This window comes from Scyliorhinus canicula, chromosome 7 (assembly GCF_902713615.1).
Source record: "Scyliorhinus canicula chromosome 7, sScyCan1.1, whole genome shotgun sequence".
Lineage (NCBI taxonomy): Eukaryota > Metazoa > Chordata > Chondrichthyes > Carcharhiniformes > Scyliorhinidae > Scyliorhinus > Scyliorhinus canicula.
The window spans coordinates 135,497,723-135,519,020 of NC_052152.1; the positions used below are offsets into that span (position 1 = coordinate 135,497,723).

Below are 21,298 nucleotides of genomic sequence, written 5' to 3' on the forward strand. Positions count from 1 at the left end.
TCTCCTTCAGTGAGACAAACCTCTCCTCAAGTTTGAACAAAATGGTGGCATTGTTTTGTGCTAATGAATGGCTTTTTAGGTGTGCAAACCATAGATTTTGCACATTTTCTGGGAACAGTGAACAAAGACAGACTACAAACATGTGAGATCTGTACTAAGTTACAACATAATCAATAAGATGGGCAACAAAAAAAACTTCCAAAAAGATGCTTAAACAACAACTGGAACTTAAGAGTCCCTGAATACCCATCACTGAACCCATGAAATGGCTCATCGCCTGGGTGGTTAAAGCCTCAAATGACCTTTTGTTTGAAATGGTTACATTTTGGTGAATAGCCAGTGTCTAATTCTGTTTATTTTTAAGATCAGTGCAAAACAGTTTGCAATTAGAACTGTAGATCTTCAGTCAATGAAGTGGTGCATTTTTCTGACAGCTTAGTGTAGGATTTAAAAGGCGCACTATCATCAGGCCTTCCTTCAGGAAGAGCGGAAGAAAACTCTGGACTGTAAACAAAACTGCTATTTCCCCTACTGCTCCTCCTGCTCCACATTTGATGACAGCGGGTCTGACGGGGGAGTGAGATCGTCACATTGAGGCATCATGATAACATTGTACTGGTGAAAGTCTTCCAAATCAATGTTATTGAAAGTCCACCAGGTTTGGGGGAGGAGAAATAAGAACGTGGAAAGGGGACCGACACCCTTTTCCAGGGCTCCCATTCTATCTGAACAAAACCAGCAATGCAGCAGCCCACAAGTGCAACAGGATCTCAAACTAAATTAAATAAATGGGTACACTAAATTGTAGGAGTCGTCACAGCATTAAATTGTGAATAATCCTTTTGCTTTGTTCGAATACCTCAATAAATAGAATTCTGACCTAAACCAGATGGGCTGGGTTCTAACCTCATGATTTTCTTTTCAACCTACTCATGTAGGTATGATTTTTGTTCATCAAAGCTCGGTAACATTTTATTACAACCAGATCCATTAGTAATAGATTATTCAAGACATGAGATTCCACCTCTTTTGCCATGGATCCTTCACAGAAGTAATGTCCTTATACAGTAATTAGGAAATATTCAACTTCCTCTCCAATACTGGGGCAGTCTGACGCCAGTTTCTTCCACAGGGATGATTGTACATTGCAGCAGCTTCTGGCTAGCAACCACAGTGTAAAGTCTAGTCCATGGATTCCATCTTAATGCTCAAATCACTCCCAAGCCTGGGGTGGGAACTCGTTGACATCTGCCATGACCTCGATCGGTGCTTCTCTGTGATTATACATAAACTTCAGCCTCATCCTTAGCGGGTGCTTTAAAGGGAAAAAAAGCACTTTAGGTCAAACTTTAATGTACAGCTGAACCCCCAACTACCCTCACTTGCACTCCAGGAAACCTCCTTTCACTGAAGATGTTTCCAGGATGTGGTTTAGTGATTAATATTAATTATCCTGACATTAATGTACTGAGATTATTCCAAATTTGAGGCTTGAGATCAATTTGACACATCTAGATATACCATTTTCTGCAATGGATGGCCCAGGTGAGAAGGAAACCAAAAGTTCCTTCTCGTTGACAAACTCAACTGAGAGGTAATTCGAAAATCCAAATCTGCATCTACTGTGCACAGCATTTGTTGGAGAATTGTAATCTCATTATTGGGCACTATTTCTGACACTCAAAGTTGCAATTGCCAATCAGGGCTTGATTTTCAGAGATTCTCCCTAGAGTGACAAAAAAACCCCACCAGTAGGCCAACAGCCCCAGGATATTCTCCAGCACTGCAAATGAATGCTCATATCGATATAGAACAGCAGAGGCCTGGAGAGTGGGTCACCTCGGTGATGGCTGACAGTTACTATTGGTCCCAGCTCTTCATCCTTTTCCCACAATAGGTGCAAAGGTCATGTCACAGTACGGTTTCACATAGACCAGTACCCAAATGGGTACTTCTGTCAGTAAACTATTCAACCATGCTGCAATTACAGCTGGGCTCGACCTTTACTCAACAGCTTCACGCACACCCATCTTAAGTATAAAATGTTTTACAAAGGATCCAGATCTCAGATTAAGCACTCATTTACTTTAAATAAGTGAGCTGTTCTACTCCTATCCAATCAATACTCTTTTATATATGCTCATTGGTGAACCACTAAATATCCAGCGAATCTCACCCTGAGCAATTTGCCAGAAAACGTGACTTCTCTTCTTGCCTGAAAGTGTCCATTCCTCAGCATGTAAGCAGAGGTAGGGAAAATCAATTCAGAGCTACCCTCACCATCCTCAGATAATGTGAGGGAACCGTACTGATTTATCATAGTATCCCTACAGTGCAGAAGGAGGCCATTCAACCCATCACGTCCGCACCAACTGAAAGAGTTCCCTACCTAGGCTCACCTTTTTTAATTTTGCATGGCCAATCCACCTAACCTGCACATCTTTATTCCCTCCCGAGCCCAGTGTTAAAGTCAACAAAGGCAAAGTTGAACTAGAGTCATTCCAGTCTGCATGATATATTATAGTGCTCTGTGCATTCATCATTGAGGGAAGCTCAACCTGAAAATATCACCGTTGTTTTGAGTAAAAAGTAGTTTAGATTCAAACCTGGAATTACTAGCGTATGAAGCAGTGACATTCATAGATTAAATTATAACAGACCTCGTGTTTCACACATGCACACTTCCTGCAAGCACATTTACTTTCTGTAACACTTTTTTTTTTTTTTATAAATGTTTTTATTCAGTTTTCATATTTTATATTGAACAAATTACAAATTGTTAGGAGAGAAAAAGAACAAAAAAAAAAAAAAAAAACAACAAACAAACACGCAAAAATTAACATACATATTTACAGGTAAGCATCTTCGTAGTAGTAACTGCGCCCGCCCCCCCCCCCCCCCCCCCCCCCCCCCAACATGTTTATTTAGTTTGGTTTTGGGCCTTAGCTAGCCATCGAACCCCCGTACCGAACCTGTAGCCCCTCCCGCTACCTTCCCCCGACTATTCTTCCTCTTGTACATTGGCCACAAATAGGTCCCGGAACAGTTGCATGAATGGCTCCCACGTTCTGTGGAAGCCGTCGTCCGACCCTCGGATGGCAAATTTGATTTTCTCCATTTGGAGAGATTCCGAGAGGTCGGACAGCCAATCCGCAGCTCTGGGCGGTGCTGCTGACCGCCAGCCAAACAGGATTCTACGGCGGGCGATCAGGGAGGCAAAGGCAAGGGCGTCCGCCCTCCTCCCCAGGAATAGATCTGGCTGTTCTGAAACCCCGAAGACCGCCACTATCGGGCATGGCTCCACCCTCACTCCCACCACTTTGGACATAACCTCGAAGAAGGCTGTCCAGTACTCCACGAGTCTGGGGCAAGACCAGAACATGTGGGCGTGGTTGGCCGGGCCTCTTTGGCACCGTTCACATCTGTCTTCCACCTCCGGGAAGAACCTACTCATACGGGTTCTTGTTAAGTGGGCTCTATGTACCACTTTTAGTTGCGTCAGGCTGAGCCTTGCGCACGTGGAGGTGGAGTTGACCCTATGCAGTGCTTCGCTCCAGAGTCCCCACCCTATCTCCATCCCCAGGTCGTCCTCCCATTTCCTTCTTGTTGCGTCCAGTACGGTGTCGTCCCTATCTACCAGTCGGTCATACATGTCACTACAGTTCCCTTTCTCTAGGATACTTGCGTCCAGTAGGTCTTCCAGTAGTGTCTGTCGTGGCGGTTGTGGGTACGTCCTTGTCTCCTTTCGTAGGAAGTTTTTGAGCTGCAGGTACCGTAGCTCGTTCCCCCCAGCTAGCTGAAACTTCTCTGTCAGTTCGTCCAGTGTTGCGATCCTGTCGTCCGTGTATAGGTCCCTGACTGTCAGTGTCCCCCCGTCCTGCCTCCACCTTTTGAAGGTGGCGTCAGTCAGTGCTGGTGTGAACCTATGGTTGTTGCAGATGGGAGCCCTGTTCGACATTTTGATCAGGCCAAGTTGCTGCCGCAGTTGGTTCCAGGATTGGAGGGTGGCTGTCACCACTGGGCTGCTGGAGTGTTTTTTGGGTGGGGATGGGAGTGCTGCCGTGGCGAGGGCCCGGAGGGAGGTTCCCATGCAGGAGGCCTCCTCCGCACGCACCCACTCAGCCTCTGGCTCCTGGATCCATCCCCTTACTCGCTCGGCTGTTGCTGCCCAGTGGTAGAATTGTAGATTCGGGAGGGCTAGCCCTCCCCTGGTTTTTGTTTTTTGTAAGACCTTCTTTGGGATCCTAGCATTTTTACCCCCCCATACGAACGCCATGATGAGTTTGTCCAGCGCTTTGAAAAAGGCCTTGGGGATGTAGATCGGAATGGATCTAAACAGGAAGAGGAACCTGGGCAGTACGTTCATTTTGATCGTCTGAACTCTCCCCGCGAGGGAGAGCGGGAGTGTGTTCCATCTTTGCAGGTCCTTTTTAACTTCCTCCGTCAGGCTGGTGAGGTTCCATTTGTGGATCCCTTTCCAGTCATGGGCTATTTGGATCCCCAGGTAGCGGAATTTATGTCGGGCTTGATTGAACGGCAGCCCCTTTAGTGCTGCCCCCCCCCCCCCTTGCGGGTGTACTGGGAAGATCTCACTTTTGCTCATGTTGAGTTTGTAGCCCGAGAAGGCTCCAAACTCTTTCAGGAGCGCGATGATTCCGTCCATGCTGCTTTGTGGGTCCGAGATATAGAGGAGCAGATCATCCGCATAGAGTGAGACTCTGTGCTCTCTACCTCCCCTTCGGATCCCCCTCCAATTTTTTGCTGCCCTGAGCGCGATTGCTAGCGGTTCAATTGCTAGTGCGAACAGCAGCGGGGACAGTGGGCATCCTTGTCTGGTGCCCCTGTGCAGCTGGAAGTATTGGGAGTTGGTATTGTTGGTCTGTACACTCGCCATGGGTGCGTTGTACAGGAGCTTTACCCAAGCGGTGAACCCTGTTCCAAGCCCGAACCGCTCCAGTACCTCTATGAGGTATTTCCACTCGACTCTGTCGAAGGCCTTTTCTGCGTCCAGGGAGACGATCACCTCTTGTGTTCTCTCCCCGGAGGGGGTCATTATCACGTTCAGCAGGCGCCTGATGTTCGCGGTAAGCTGTCTACCTTTGACAAAGCCCGTCTGGTCCTCTGTGACCACCTCAGGTACACAGTCTTCTAGCCTCTTGGCTAGGATTTTGGCCAGTATTTTGGCGTCTGCATTCAGCAGAGATATGGGTCTGTATGACCCACATTCCGTTGGGTCTTTGTCTTTCTTAGGTATCAGCGAGATTGAGGCCTGTGCTAACGTGGGTGGCAATGTGCCCCTAGCTAGCGAGTCTGTGAACATCTCCCGCAGGTGCGGGGCCAGCGCTGTCGCAAATTTTTTGTAGAAGTCCGCCGGGAATCCGTCCGGTCCCGGCGCCTTCCCCGCCTGCATGGAGCTAATGCTGTCCATGATCTCTCCCAGTGCTAGTGGTGCTTCCAGATCCCGTTTTCTGCCCTCTCCCACAACTGGTATGTCCAGTCCGTCAAGAAACCGGTTCATCCCAGCCTTCCCCGTTGGGGGCTCTGAGGTGTACAGCTCTTGGTAGAAGGCCTTGAAGGTTTTGTTAATCCTCTCTGGTTCTGTTTCCAACGTGCCTCTGGTATCTCTGATTTGCGCAATTTCTCTGCTGGCTGCCTGCTTTCTCAGCTGGTGGGCCAACAGGCGGCTGGCTTTGTCTCCGTGTTCGTATAGGGCCCCGCGTGCCTGGCGGAGTTGGTGTACTGCTTTCCTGGTGGAGAGCAGGTCAAAGTTCCTTTGTAATTCTTTCCTCTCCGCCAGGAGTTCTACGGTCGGGGCCTCGGAGTATTTATGGTCTACCTCCAGTATGGAGTCGACCAGCTTCTGCCTAGCCACCCTTTCCTCCCTATCTCTTTGCGCTTTGTAGGCTATGATTTCCCCTCTTAGTATGGCCTTAAGCGCTTCCCAGAACGTGGAGGGTGAGACCTCCCCGTTTTGGTTGATCTCAGTGTACTCCGCTATGGCCCGCGCTATCCTTTCGCTGAAGGCCTTGTCAGCTAGTAAGGCACCGTCCAACCTCCATTTGGGGCGCTGGGCCCTTCCCGTCTCTAGCCGCACATCCATGTAGTGTGGGGCGTGGTCTGATATCACAATTGCGGAGTATTCCACCTTGTCTATCTCTGGAAGCACCGTTTTCCCCACCACAAAGAAGTCAATTCTGGTGTACACGTTGTGTACTGGGGAGAAGAAAGAGAATTCTTTCTCCCCCGGGTGGGCGAATCTCCAGGGGTCTACTGCTCCCATCTGCTCCATATAGTGACTGAGTTCCCTTGCCATGTTTGAGGTTTTCCCCGTTCTGGGGTTTGATCTGTCCGTCGTTGGGTCCTGTACACAGTTGAAGTCCCCCCCCATGATTAGTCGGTGCGTCGCTATGTCCGGGATTTCTGCCATGGTCTTTTGGATGAAGCTCGTGTCGTCCCAGTTGGGCGCATACACGTTACTTTCTGTAACACTTTACTGTCCCTCACTTTTTTTGTTGCTGACATTATCTAACAGTACATTCTCTCAGCAATGCCATGGAAGGGCAGCACGGTGGCCTAGTGGTTAGCACAACCGCCTCACGGCGCTGAGGTCCCAGGTTCGATCCCGGCTCTGGGTCACTGTCTGTGTGGAGTTTGCACATTCTCCCCGTGTCTGCGTGGGTTTCGCCCCCACAACCCAAAAATGTGCAGAGTAGGTGGATTGGCCACACTAAATTGCCCCTTAATTGGAAAAAATAATTGGGTAATCTAAATTAAAAAAAAAAAAAGCAATGCCATGGAGATGTTAGAATTAAAAAATGTCAAAACTAGTGGCACAATAGTAGCAAATAGCTCAAGCTCATGATATAAATTCATCTGTGGGTTTAGTCACATGATTTAAAGGGCAATGAGCTATGATTTCCTTTCACTGCAAGTCACAAGGCATTAATAACCCCTGTACGGACTTCCGCTTGTGACCATGGAGTGATTGGTCACAAAGGGCTGTTCCTGTTCGAAGTCACAGAAAAGGGCTCTTTTTACCCAGATCCGGGTGGAATTTTGATGAAAAGGCGTAGGTGACTATTCGAGGAGTAGTTAGAAGACATACCTGGAATGGTATGTCTTCTGATCACTGGACCCGACAGAAAACAGTGAGGTTTGGCTGGAAAGGTGAAACAGTCTTGTGCTTCGCAGACAGTCTCTTCCAGCATGCAGGCAGGGGAGGGGCAAGCTGTAAGGTCCCAGATACAGGAACTGATGACTTTTATCAAGGAGGATTTCCATAAACAGAGGAAAGAAATGCATGAGGATCATGCAAAGGCCATTGAAGAAGCTGTGGCACCCCTGAAGAGTACTTTGGAGCAGATTTGAAATTCTCATTAAACGAAAAGCATTGGATCAACATATTAAATAAAGATGCAGTTTATTCCATGCAAATCAAAGTATAAATAAGTTCATTTGCACACTTTCCCTTTGGAGGTGCAGGGGTCACAGATTTGGGGTTGAAGTAGTGATCTCGGACCACAGTGATCGTGTGGTGGCTCTGGAGGCGGAGGGGGGGGGCTCCATGGAGACCTTTGTAAAACGCTGAGGGCAAAGGTTTAGGAGCAGGAGAATACCTCGAGAAGACAGAACCTGCAAATAGTGTGAGTGCCATGAGGTATGTCTTGAGGATGCTGGCGGGACTGGTGACAAAGGGGTGCTAGATAAGGCACCTGAAGTGGACTGAGCACATAGGTCTCAGCCAAAAGCCTAGCGCTGGGGAGCCATCTCGGGCAGGGATCGTGAGACTCCATAAATTTGTGGAGAAATAGAAAAATCTACGGTGGGCCAGGGAGACGTGTAGCTACGACTGGGAGGAAAATAATGTCCGGATTTATCAGGACATCGGAGCAGAATTGGCAAAACGGCGGGCAGGTTTCAACAAGACCAAGGCAATGCTGTACCGGTGGCAGATCAGGTTTGGGGTGCTCTACCCAGTGAAATTATGGGTGACGTTCGGAGGCCAGGAGGATTATTTCAAGACTCCAGAAGCGGCCGAAGACTTCATTAAGGAGCATAAACTGGGGGAGAACTGAGTGGACAACGCTTGGGAACCGGGGTGCTAGCACTATGTAATGGTTGGGAGCATGTGTGTAGTGGGTGTAGGGATTGGGGGATTTTTGCCTTTTTTTGGGGGTGGGTGTTCCCATTCAATGTTGAGACTGTAAGGAGTTGTAGGGGTGAAAAGTTTATGTGGGGATGAATGTTCCCAACCCCCCTCCTATTTTATGGGACTGTGTGTTTCACATCTGCTTGTTTGCTTTTGGAGAAGGCTACCTGGAGTTCAGGAGAAGTCCTTGTTTGGTTGGGGGAGTTACCCTCCAAGGCCAGCAGGAGGCCTTCTTCTTTGAGCTGAGGAGTGGGGGTGTGGGGTCATTAGAATGTGCCTTTGGGCAGGGGCAACCGTGCTAGCAGGTTATGCTGGTGAACGGAAGTGAGGTGGTGGGGGAGAAGGCCAAGAGGGGTGGCCGGGGGAAGGGGGAAAAGGGGAAGTGGGGTGGAAGAAGGGGAAGGGGAAAAGCGGGGGGGGGTTCTGCGACACGGCAGGGGGTGAGAAATGACATGGTCAAGGGCGAACAAAGGGGCCATCTGGGATGGGTTAGGTACAGAGTGGACTTAAAGGGGCAGGAGATAAGTGGGGAAGATGACGGACGGTAGAGGGATTGGAGGCGCAAGCCTCCGGTAAGGTTGGTAACGTGGAACGTCCAGGGACTGAATGGGCCAGTTAAAAGGTCGCGGGGGTTTGCGCACCTCAGGAGCTTGAAAGCAGGGGTTGTCTTTTTGCAGAAGACACACCTCCGTGTGAAGGATGAGGTTAGGTTAAGGAAGGGGTGGGTCAGGCAGGTTTTTCACTTGGGGTTTGATTTGAAATAGAGGGGTGTGGCGATTTTAATGAGCAAAAAAAATGGGATTCGTGAGTGCGGAGGAGGTGAGGGATCCAGGTGGGAGATATGTTATTGTGAGTGGGGTATTGGAAGGGGCACCGGTAGTGTTGGTAAATGTGTATGCCCCAAATTGGGACGATGTGGGTTTTATGAGGGGACTGCTGGCAGCAATCCCAGATTTGGTCACGTACCAGTTAATTATGGGAGGAGATTTTAACTGTGTCCTGGAGCTGAGGATGGATAGATCGAGCCCCAGGTCGATGGGTAGGGGGGGTTTATGGAGAGGATGGTTATGGTGGATCCATGCTGCTTTCAGAACCCAGGGGGAAGGGAGTATTCCTTCTTTTCACACGTCTATAAGGTGTATTCGAGGATTGACTACTTTGTAGTGAGTCGGGAGATTTTGGTTGGGGTGGGGGGGGGCAGAGTATGCAGGGATAGTTATCTCGGACCATGCGCCCCACTGGCTGGATATTCGATTCAGTGCGGGACGAGAGCAGAGGCCGGGGTGCAGGTTTGACTCGGGGTTGTTGGTGGATGGAGGTTTTTGTGACAAGGTGCGGTTGGCGATTAGTGATTATTTGAAGTTCAATCAGAATGGGGAGGTGTCGGCGGGTATTTTTTGGGAAGCACTGAAGGCAGTGGTCTGGGGAGAAATTCTCATTTATGGTTCGTGCGAATAAGAAAAGGAGAGCGGAACATGACCGTCCAGTGAGCGAGATAGTGGAGGTGGACAGGGAATATTCAAGGGTGCTCACCGTGGAGGGATTGGCAAGGAGGGAAAAGTTGCAGGGGCCATTTGACAGGCTGACAACGGGAAGGGCAGTAGGGCAATTGCGTAGGTCAAGAGGGGTGCAATACGTGTATGTGGAGAAGTCGAGCCGCATGTTGGTGCACCAGCTGCGGACGCAGGCTGCGTCCTGGGAAATACTGAAGATCCGAACTGGGGCTGGGGATGTGGTGTCAGAGCCAGGGAAGATAAATGAGGCATTTAGAGAGTATTACCAGGGACTTCATGAGGCAGACCAAGGAGGAGAGGAGGGGGATATGGGGTGGTTTCTGGACGAGCTGGAATTTCTCCAGGTGGAGGAAGCAAAGAGGCAGGCGTTGGAGGAGCCCCTGGGGCTGAGGGAGGTGCTGGATAGTGTCAGGGGTACGAAGTCGGGGAAGACCCCTGGGCCGGATGGGTACCCGGCAGAATTTTATAAGGAATTTGCGGCGGACCTGGCACCACATCTGTTGGGGGCATTTAATGAAGCACTGGAGAAGGGGAGTTGCCGGAGACAATGAAGCAGGCAGTAATCACACTAATCCCAAAAAAAGGGAAGGATCCGGTGGAATGTGGGTCATATAGACCCATATCACTACTGAACACAGATGTGAAAGTATTGGCTAAATTGTTGGTGGGGAGGATGAAGAATTGTGTGCCGAGGGCAGTTGCAGAAGATCAAACAGGCTTCGTGAAGGACAGGCAGCTCGCGAGTAATAAAAGATGGAAGTTGAATGTGGTGATCCGCCAAGTGTTCTGGTACCGGAGATGCTGGTGTCCATGGACCCGGAGAAAGCATTTGATCGGGTGGAGTGGCAGTACTTGTTCGAAGTTTTGGGAAGGTTTGCGTTTGAGCTGAGAATTGTGGCATGGGTGGGTTTCTGTATGTGGCGCCAAGAGCGAGGGTGGGGACGAATGATATGAGCTCACAAAGCTTTGACTTACACAGGGGTACGAGGCAGGGTGCCCGCTGTCGCCACTGCTGTTTGCACTGGCCATACAGCCATTGGCGATGCCTCTCAGGGAGTCGGCAGACTGGCAGGGGATAATGAGGGGACAGAGGGAGCATCGGGTATCGCTCTATGTTGATGACCTCTTGCTGTATGTTTCGGCTCCGTTGGAGAGTGTGGGAAGGATTATAGGCATGTTGGGGAGGTTTGGAGGGTTCTCGGGATACAAGCAGAATGTTGGGAAAAGCGAGTATTACCGGCGAATGAGCTGGCACAGCGGGCTAAGTTAGAGGGGATGCCATTTACGGTAGTGAGGGATAGGTTTACGTACTTGGGGATTCAGGTAGCGAGGGAATGGACGGGGTTCCATAAATGGAACTTAACAAAGCTGGTGGAGGAGGCCAGGGAGGATCTTACGGAGGTGGGATACACTGCACTTAACACTGGCAGGGAGGGTCCAAGTTGTGAAAATGAATAGTCTGCCGAGGTTCTTGTTTATCTTTCAGGCTTTCCCGATCTTTATACCAAAGGCCTTTATTTCGGAAAATGGACACAATCATCTCTGACTTTGTATGGGCGGGGAAGGTGCTGAGGGCGGGGAGGACCCTGCTACAGAGGCAGAGGCAGCAGGGGGGGTTGGCGTTGCCAAACTTGCTTCATTATTATTGGGCGGTGAATGTGGACAAGGTGAGGTGGTGGTGGGAAGGAGATGGGGTAGAGTGGGTTAGGATGGAGGGGGAATCTTGTAAGGGCTCTAGTTTGAGGGCTATGGTGAAGGCAGCATTGCCAATGGCTCTGAGTAGGTATTCAGGGAGCCCAGTGGTGCAGTCCACGGTGAAGATATGGAATCAGCTGAGGAGACATTTTAGGGTGGAAGGGATGTTGGTGCTAACGCCGCTGTGCAAGAATCATGGGTTTGAGCCAGGATAGTGGAGGAAGGAGTGGACCCGGACCCTTTGGTAGCGATATTTGGGGTTTCAGAGAAGCCGGAGCTCATGCAGAGGAGGACGGCTGATGTCTTGGCCTTCGCCTCTCTGATTGCACGGTGGCGAATTCTGCTGGTGGCGATTGCACAGCGGCGAATTTTGCTGGAGTGGCTGTTGGCATCGCTACCGGGGGTAGCAGCAGGATTGGGTGACCTGTAGGACTTCCTGCGGTTGGAGAAGATAAAGTATGAGTTAAGGGGCTCAGCAGGGGAGTTTGAGAGAAGGTGGAGGATGTTTGTGACCGTGTTTGAGGAGCTGTTTGTCGCAGGGGGCTGGGTGATTGGGGGGGGGGTTTGAAAAAGGAGAAAAATCTGTACAAACTGTACAGTTGGTTGTTGGGAACAATGTTTCCCGGGGAGTTTATTTGCTGTAACCTACTTTGATACAAGTTTGAATAAAATGCGTTTAAATAAAAAATCAATAACCCCTGTACATTACACAGGCTCAACACTAGAGGGGACCAATTATGGGCAAAAGCTGTCGGTACTGTGACATGCACTACAAAACACTGCAACTGCATTAATGACACTGACTAACCCTTTTGTGACTATCAAAAACTCAGCACTAGGCCACTTTTAAAGAATTAATTAAATTGCCCAGTGGTTAGAAGGCTGCATGGCAACACAGTGGTCAGCATTGCTGCCTGCCTCACAGCGTCAGAGACCCCAGTTCAATTCTGGCCTTAGGTCCAAAGATGTGCAGATTAGGTGGATTCACCATGCTAAATTGCCCCTCAAGTGTCCAAAGATGTACAAGTTAGGGGGGGGGGGGGATTCTAAGATTCTACGGTGATTATGTGGAGTATGCACTTTCTCCCCGTGTCTGCATTAGTTTCCTCCAGGTGCTCCAGTTTCCTCCCCCAGTCCAAAAATGTGCAGATTAGGTAGATTGGCCTAAACTGTCCCTTAATGTCCAAGGATGTGTAGGTTAGGTGGGGTTTCAGAGGTAGGGCGGGGGAGTGGGCCTAGGTAGGGAGCTCTTTCAGAGGGTCGGTGCAGACTCGATGGATCGAATGGCCTCCGTCTGCACTGTAGGAATTCTATTATTCTATGACAAATTTTTAAATAGAACAAAAATCACAAGCTGCATCCTTTGAACATATTAACAGGATGTCAGCATATTACTCTACAGAATGTGTATACTTTTGGTAATGCTGTTTTATTTAGTAAATTATTTCAGTAACCTGTACAATACCAAACATATAAACCGACTGATGAACCGTTTATTGTACTGGACACCGATTATAAAGTTCAGCCCATCAATTTGATGGTGCACTGCCTAGGCAGGTCTTGAGCCACAATGACCAGGATAGCCCTAGGATCAACTCCTGCTGCCTGCCAAGTTATTCTGGTAAGCAGCTACCATTGTCCTCAGCACCCTCTAGTTGGTGTAGGATGGCTAGAACACAATCAGGACTCCAATTCTCAGAGTCCAGTGACTCACTGGAGAAATGTGGGCCTTGGCTGAGAATAATACCAAGTTCAACTGAACTGCTGCCAAAACTTTTGTGGACTCAACTTCTGCTGGCACTATAGGGGGTTTGGGTCTTCCGAACCTGATGTATTATTACTAGGCAGCGAATGTGGAGAAGGTGCGGAGCTGGGTCAGAGGGGGTGATTCCTAGTGGGTCAGAATGGAGAAGAGCTTGTGTAGGGGCTCAGGACTGAAGGTGCTAGCAACAGCTGAAATACTCGGAGTCCGGTATTAATAGCCTCATTGAGTCAGTGAGTGATGGTTGTATAGTGGTGAGCATAGTTAACTTCCAAGCAGTTGACCCGGGTTTGATTCCCAGCCATCTCAATAGTAATTTGATTGGAAATAATAGCTTCATTGAGAATTTGGAGGCAGTTTCGGCAACACTTCGGGTTGGGGGCAGGGTCAAGGGAAATGCCGATTCAGAGGAACCACAGATTTGAGCCAGGGAAGTGGGACAGAAATTTTCGGAAATGGGAGGAGAAGGGGATTAAGACACTAAAAGATTTATTTCTTGGGGGTCGGTTTGCAGGATTGAAGGAGCTGGGAGCGAAGTATGGGCTGGAGCAGGGAGAAATGTTTAGATACCTGCAGGTTCGAGATTTTGCTAGGAAGGAGATACAGAGCTTCCCGGTGGAGGTGGCCTCCACATTGCCGGAGGAGGTGCTAACGACAGGGGGACTGGAGAAGGGGGTAGTGTCAGTGGTTTACGGGGCTACTTTGGAAGAGAAGGCACCACTGGAAGGGATCAAAGCAAAGTGGGAGGAAGAGTTGGGAGAGCATATGGAGCAGGGGTTCTGGTGTGAGATGCTCTGGAGAGTGAATGCTTCCACCTTGAGTGCGAGGCTGGGGCTGATACAGCTGAAGGTGGTATATAGAGCACACCTCACAAGGGCGAGGATGAGCCGGCTCTTTGAGAGGGTAGAAGGTGTGTGTGAATATTGCAGGGGGTCCCCGCAAATCACGTTCATATGTTTTGGTCCTGTCCAAAGCTAGAGGATTACTGGAAGGAGGTTTCTAGGGTAATCTCTATAGTGCACATGAAACTGGACCCGGGTCCTCGGGAGGCCATATTCCGGGTGCCGGACCAGCTAGGGTTGGAAACGGGTGCGGAGGCAGATGTTGTAGCCTTCGCCTTGTTGATCGCCCGAAGGTGAATCCTGTTGGGATGGAGAGCAACCTCTCCATCCTGTGCCCTGGCGTGGCGGGTAGACCTGTTGGAATTTTTGACTCTTGAGAAAGTTAAGTTTGAACTGAGGGGAAGGATGGAGGGGTTCTACAATTCATGGGCATTATTCATTTTCACTTTCAAGAACTGGATAACATCGGGGGTGGGGTGGGGGGAGTTAGACTGTATGTGTTAATGGTGACTATGGGTGATTCCGGATTCCTTCTTGTTTGTTTATGTTAACATGCGGGCAGTTGTTTGGGGGTTGATGGGAGGTTGGGATTGTTGTTGTTGATATGGGGATTGATATATTCGGTACTGCTTATTGTTTGTTGTTGGTGGCGCATATTTGGGAAAAAATGTGAAAAAGGAGGCGAATAAAAATATATTAAAAAAACTTGTGCTGACACTAGAAGATGGGTTGGAAGCTGTGGTCCTGTACCCCAGCAGGAAAGCCCTCGAGGGTCTGGGGGTGGGGAGGAAATTAGAATAGAAAACAAAAATTCAGCACAGACGTGTGTGCAGTGTATAAACTGTTGCCTTATTGCATTCTCATACCTAACAGAAATCAATGCACTAAAACAAGCAATTACTGTTAAAATATCCAAACTTGTATATTTATCTGAATGGATTTCCATACACGGAATTCAGAGGTGAAAGAGGCAGCATGAGAAAACATTCAAAGGGGTATGTACACAGGTTGAGGTGGGAGGAAGAAAACTTACCTTTTGTGAATTGAGAACTCTCATCAACTGTGTGACAGCTCCAGAATTCCTGGCAGGAATGATGCTGCCACTGGGAGACATCAACTGCAATTGGAACGACTGCAAGACAACAGGGTAGCTTTCATTATTTCGAAAACCTTTTAATTTTTTTAAGTGACCAACTCATTTTCCCCCTTATATCAATTTCCTCCCCTTTTCACCATTCCTGAGATATTGGATCCTTCCTGACGCACAGTCCCCATCAGTAAGGCACCCATAGGACTGAGTTGGCAAGCTATATTCCTGTAGGTTCATACAGCCAAGTTCAATGCCGTCATCATCCCGGGGTGTCAGGTTTCCATCAACAGTTTCTGATTTGTATTCAGCTTCAGGTACCTTGACTAACGTCCTTCTCCCTAACCCAAGAATATTAAAGCCAACTGCAACATCTCCACCATTATTTTCACTAACCAACATAGTACACAACATTTACCAAAATTCATTAGACTCTGGGGTGGTCCCGGTGGATTGGAAATTAGCAAACGTGACACCCCTGTTTAAAAAAGGAGGTAGGCAGAGAGCAGGAAATTATAGGCCAGTGACCTTAACTTCGGTAGTAGGGAAGATGCTGTAATCTATCATCAAGGAAGAAATAGCGAGGCATCTGGATAGAAATTGTCCCATTGGGCAGACGCAGCATGGGTTCATAAAGAGGGCAGGTCATGCCTAACTAATTTAGTGGAATTTTTTGAGGACATTACCAGTGCACTAGATAATGGGGAGCCAATGGATGTGGTATATCTGGATTTCCAGAAAGCCTTTGACAAGGTGCCACACAAAAGGTTGCTGCATAAGATAAAGATGCATGGCATTAAGGGTAAAGTAGCAGCATGGATAGAGGATTGGTTAATTAATAGAAAGCAAAGAGTGGGGATTAATGGGTGTTTCTCTGGTTGGCAATCAGTAGCTAGTGGTGTCCCTCAGGGATCCGTGTTGGGCCCACAATTGTTCATACTTTACATAGATGATTTGGAGTTGGGGACCAAGGGCAATGTGTCCAAGTTTGCAGATGACACTAAGATGAGTGGTAAAGCGAAAAGTGCAAAGGATACTGGAAGTCTGCAGAGGGATTTGGATAGGTTAAGTGAATGGGCTAGGGTCTGGCAGATGGAATACAATGTTGACAAATGTGAGGTTATCCATTTTGGTAGGAATAACAGCAAACGGGATTATTATTTAAACGATAAAATATTAAAGCATGCCGCTGTGCAGAGAGACCTGGTGTGCAAGTGCATGAGTCACAGAAAGTTGGTTTACAGGTGCAACAGGTGATTAAGAAGGCAAATGGAATTTTGTCCTTCATTGCTAGAAGGATGGAGTTGAAGACTAGGGAGGTTATGTTATAATTGTATAAGGTGTTAGTGAGGCCACACCTGGAGTATTGTGTTCAGTTTTGGTCTCCTTACTTGAGAAAGGACGTACTGGCACTGGAGGGTGTGCAGAGGAGATTCACTAGGTTAATTCCAGAGCTGAAGGGGTTGGATTATGAGGAGAGGTTGAGTAGACTGGGACTGTACTCGTTGGAATTTAGAAGGATGAGGGGGGATCTTATAGAAACATTTAAAATTATGAAGGGAATAGATAGGATAGATGCGGGCAGGTTGTTTCCACTGGCGGGTGAAAGCAGAACTAGGGGATATAGCCTCAAAATAAGGGGAAGTAGATTTAGGACTGAGTTTAGGAGGAACTTCTTCACCCAAAGGGTTGTGAATCTATGGAATTCCTTGCCCAGTGAAGCAGTTGAGGCTCCTTCATTAAATGTTTTTAAGGTAAAGATAGATAGTTTTTGAAGAATAAAGGGATTAAGGGTTATGGTGTTCGGGCCGGAAAGTGGAGCTGAGTCCACAAAAGATCAGCCATGATCTCATTGAATGGCGGAGCAGGCTCGAGGGGCCAGATGGCTTACTCCTGCTCCTAGTTCTTATGTACAGAAGAGGAATTGTCCCTGGGTCATTTCAAAATCTACCATTAGCAACCAGCGGTGGCAAATTTCAGCAGCTTGCATTTATAGTCCCTTTAATGCAGAAAAACAAGGCAAGGTATTTTTCAGAAATGTAATCAGATGCTGAGCCAAAGCAGAGATCTTGGATGGGGTGACCGAATGACATCTTGGAGGAAAGAGATGCTTAGGAAGAGAATGCCAGAACATAGGAGGCTAGGCAGTGGAAGGCAAGGTTGCCAACAGCAGGGTAATGACAGGGAGAGACATACAGAAGAGGCCAGAATCAAAAGATTAGAGTTTGTGGGAAGGGATTGCAAGGTTGGTGGTGGTGAGGGGCCATGCAGTGAAGAAGTCTGGAGGCCATGGGGAGGTAGAACAGGATATCATCAGTGTAGACTTGGATGCTGACTCCACGCTTTATGTTAATATCATAGATGGTCAGCATGTAGATGTGGAAGAAAAAAAGGGGTCCACAAAGATTCCTTAGGGATTCCAGCATCAACTGTGTGTGGGGTAAGAGGAGAAATCATTACTGGAGAAGCTATGGCTATAAATGAATAGGTAAGGGCTTAATAAGTGAGGGCAGGCGCACTAAACTATAACAGAAAGGCATTGGAGGATACTTGAGTTATAATGTGACATAGCCACTCTCTCAGAATGGCAATCGTACTTTGAATGAGGAGCTGACCTTTTAGTGCTGTGCCAGGGCTAGGGGTGTGGTGGCACAGAAATATGGCTAGTTTGCAGATGGACCAGAAGTTTGCAAGGACTTCAGAGAAGAAGTTTTTCTTTTCAGGGGGATGCGAATACAATAGTCAAGGAGAGGAATCAAATTACAATACAAACATGAGGTCTAGAAGTAGGGTAGTCAGGAGTTAAGTGGAATTGGGCTCAGGTGGGCAAGAAGTGAGCTTCAGACAAGAAATAGCATGAGGGGAGATAGGAGAGAAACACGCCAGTTTGAGGCTGTACCATAAGTCGGTGTAAAGGCAGCTGAAACGATGGTCTTACTTTTAATGATAAAGAATGGTTCAATAATAATGTTGGTATATATAATAGAAAACTCCAGCTACCTGCTCCAGCACAACATGGAGTAAAAAAGAAAATTCTTTCCTGCATTATTCCACCCCAAAACTCAATCTTGCATTTGCATTTGTTAACCATCAAAATAAGTAAACTGCTCAGACAAACCTTTGGTACCGCAGCTTGTAAAACAAAGTTGCTCATGTCCATCTCAGTGGAATTTGATGCCCGCAGGGTGATGAACAGCATATTTGTGTTTGCTTTGGATTGTTCAAAAGAAAATTCTATTTTCAGACCATTTTGATCATATGCGATGATAGACGGTATACCTGAAACAAACATCATCCCTTAGCAGATTTTACACACATTATTCTAAAAACTGTAAATTTTTGCTTACATAATGTCTCATCAGGTCTCCCAAGGCATCCCAATGTGCTTTGTGTAGAATGAGTTACTTTTCAATTGCAACCACAGTTGCTATTTGCACCCTTCTTTGAGCATGAAGAACATTGACATCGACTTGAACAGTCACGTAAGATTTTCATTTCACATTTAATCTGCCAAATACTGGGTGACATGGCGGCAGTGGTTAGCACTGCTGCCTCACAGCGTCAGAGACCCAGGTTTGATGCCTGTCTGTGTGGGGTTTGCACTTTCTCCCTGCGTCTGCGTGGGTTTCCTCCCAGAGTCTGAAGATGTGCAGGTAGGGTGGATTGGGGTCATACTAAATTGCCCCTAGGTTGGGTTACAAGGTTAGGGTGGAGGATTGGAAGGGTGCTCTTTCAGAGGTCAGTGCAGACTCAATGGGCCGAATGGTATGCTTCTGCAATGTAGGGGTTCTATATCACACCCAGCAATGTTGCATTGAAACAACAGACTAGTAGATATGTTCAAGTTTTGGAATGGACCATGAACCCACAACTTTCTGACTTGAATCCAGAGAGCCACCACTGAGCTACACTGGCACTTTGCGTGCATTAAATAGGCCTGAACTGTTTATTCTCTTAAGAAATCCCTATAGAGCAATAAAGTCCAGCTCAAAAATAAATCAACATGAATGCCTGGAAAACGAGCATTTCTGAGCAATGAATACAACATCTATTGTCAGGCCATCGGTTTCGGTCAATCTTCTCTACGAGTAAAAAGCAGTAAACACTATCACAAAATCTGGACAGATAATGCTCAGCAATGCCTGCAACCCAATTTCTTTTCTGTTTTTGCTTGCTTTTCTCCTGAAGGGGTCAAACCCTGTTGGGGTCTAGTTGCATTCTCAAGGAAGCACTCTCTCTCGAATATTTATGCATTCAATCATATGAGGTGGGGAAAGGTTGGATCAAATACTGTCCTCACTGGATTTTCCTCCTCCTTCATCCAAGGATGCTGAGGCCAATTATAGTAGCTCAACTACTCCAACTGAGAGCAATTAACTCAGCACAGACTGGAAATTAAACCCAAAACCTTATGGTTTCAATTAGCTTTACTAAATGGCCCATTTAGAGAACTCAATTTCCATTTGAGATCACTTGTTATTCATAAGACGGCGTTGCTACTAAAGCTTCTTCTAACCATAAGGGTCCATGGCTCTCCGATTGCCTTTTTGGCAATAAGCCCCACACTTAAGAACCACATATATTGTCATTCCACGACCAAAGATGTGCAGGTTAGGTGGATTGGCCATGCCAAATTGGCCCTTAATGTCCAAATAGGTAGGTTGGGATACTGGATTACGGGGATAGGGTGGAGACGTGGGTTTAAGTAGGGTGCTCTTTGGCTTCCGGTTGCGGCTATGCCTAGGTAGGTCGCACGCTCGGCAGCTCCCGCCGATAACGTACTTTTGGACCCTTTTAAGGAGCTCCAGTGGTACTTTGACGACGATTCCCGGTGTGGGAAGGAAACAGTGAGGGTCCCCCAGCGCTGTATGGAGTGGACCAGGAGCAGAGCGGTCAAAAAAGCGGCCTAGGAGGAGAGAGGAGAACGGGCGTAAAAAAGTAAGATGACGGCAGGTGGAGATCAGGCAGCATGGGCCCAGTGATCATGGGATCAGCAGGAGTTTTTAAGATCCTGCTGAGCGGATTTGAAGGCGGAGATGCTGGCTCCTATGAAGGCGTTGATTGAAAGGCTGGTGTAGACCCAGAAGATGCAGGGGACGGCGATCAAGGAGGTGCAGCAGGAGGCCTCTGATAATGAGGCGCACGAGGCGCTGCACAAAAAATGACAGGATAAGCTGGAGGACCTGGACAATAGGTCAAGGAAGCAGAACCTGCGGATTCTGGGTCTCTCTGAAGGCATGGAAGGGTCGGATGCTGGGGCGTATGTGACCACGATGCAGGGCACGCTGATGGGCGCGGGGACCTTCCCTCGCCCCCTGGAGCTGGATGGGGTGCACAGAGTCCTGTCAAGGAGGCTGAGGGCGAATGAGCCGCCGAGAGCTATGGTGGTAAGGTTCCACCGCTTCACCGACAAGGAGTGTGTCCTGCGATGGGCGAAGGAGGAGCGGAGCAGCAGGTGGGAGAACACCGAGATCCGTATTTATCAGGACTGGAGTGCAGAGCTGGCCAAGGAGCGTGTGGGATTCAACCAGGCTAAGGTGGTCCTCCACAGAAAGGGGGTGAAGTTCGGACTGTTACAACCAGCGAGGCTGTGGGTTACATATCAAGACCAGCACCACTATTTTGACACGCCTGAAGAGGCGTGGACTTTCATTAAGAATGAGAAGCTGGAGTCGAGTTAATGGACTGCAGTATGTTATGGGGGTTGCTGGAGGGGGGGGGGGGGGGGGGGGGGGGGATGATGTTATGTTGGGGTTTTCCCCGTGTTTTCTTGCGTTTCTGTGGCCCCCTTTGCCCTAGGCCCTAGAGGCTCTGGGCGAGGTTGCAGTTGGGAAGAGCTGCGTCACAGGAGGTGGGGTCGGCCCAGATAGGGAGCGCGGTTTACCCGCAAAATGGTGGGGATGGCATCTGAAGCTGGGGGTTTGAGTGTACGGTACTTTGCTTTGTTTTTCTCTGTGTTCACACGGTGGTGGGGGGGGGGGGGGAGAGAATTGAGACTTGTAAGAGGACCCCACAGGGGGATTGGAGGTGGAGGTGGGAGCGGCCGGGGTTAGCATGAGTCAGCTGACTTACGGGAGCGCAATGGGGGGGATCCCGTAGGGGGATTAAGCGGATGCTTGTTTGGGGAGGGGGGGTTAAGGGGGGGCTGGGATGCTGCTGTGCTGACTGAGGGGGAACTGATGTTAAAAGGGAGAGTCGGGCGGGGGTCCTCCGCCTGGGGGGCTGGAAGGTGCGGGCACATGGCTGGCC

At 48.5% G+C, this 21,298-nt stretch overlaps 1 protein-coding gene across 3 annotated transcripts in view; it reads right to left on the bottom strand.

Moving 5' to 3' along the window:
• Window positions 1–323: 323 nt before the first annotated feature.
• The window catches only part of LOC119969405 (AP-1 complex subunit gamma-1-like), a 195,249-nt gene continuing 174,274 nt past the window's right edge, over window positions 324–21,298 (bottom strand). For all 3 annotated transcript variants that reach the window (XM_038803022.1, XM_038803020.1, XM_038803021.1), the window contains 3 exons: window positions 18,168–18,328; window positions 14,996–15,094; window positions 324–1,315 (listed from right to left, as the gene is read on the bottom strand). In XM_038803022.1, coding sequence (XP_038658950.1) covers window positions 1,214–1,315; window positions 14,996–15,094; window positions 18,168–18,328 — 362 coding nt within the window. In that variant the 3' untranslated portion in view covers window positions 324–1,213. The remainder of the gene's footprint in view (window positions 1,316–14,995; window positions 15,095–18,167; window positions 18,329–21,298) is intronic.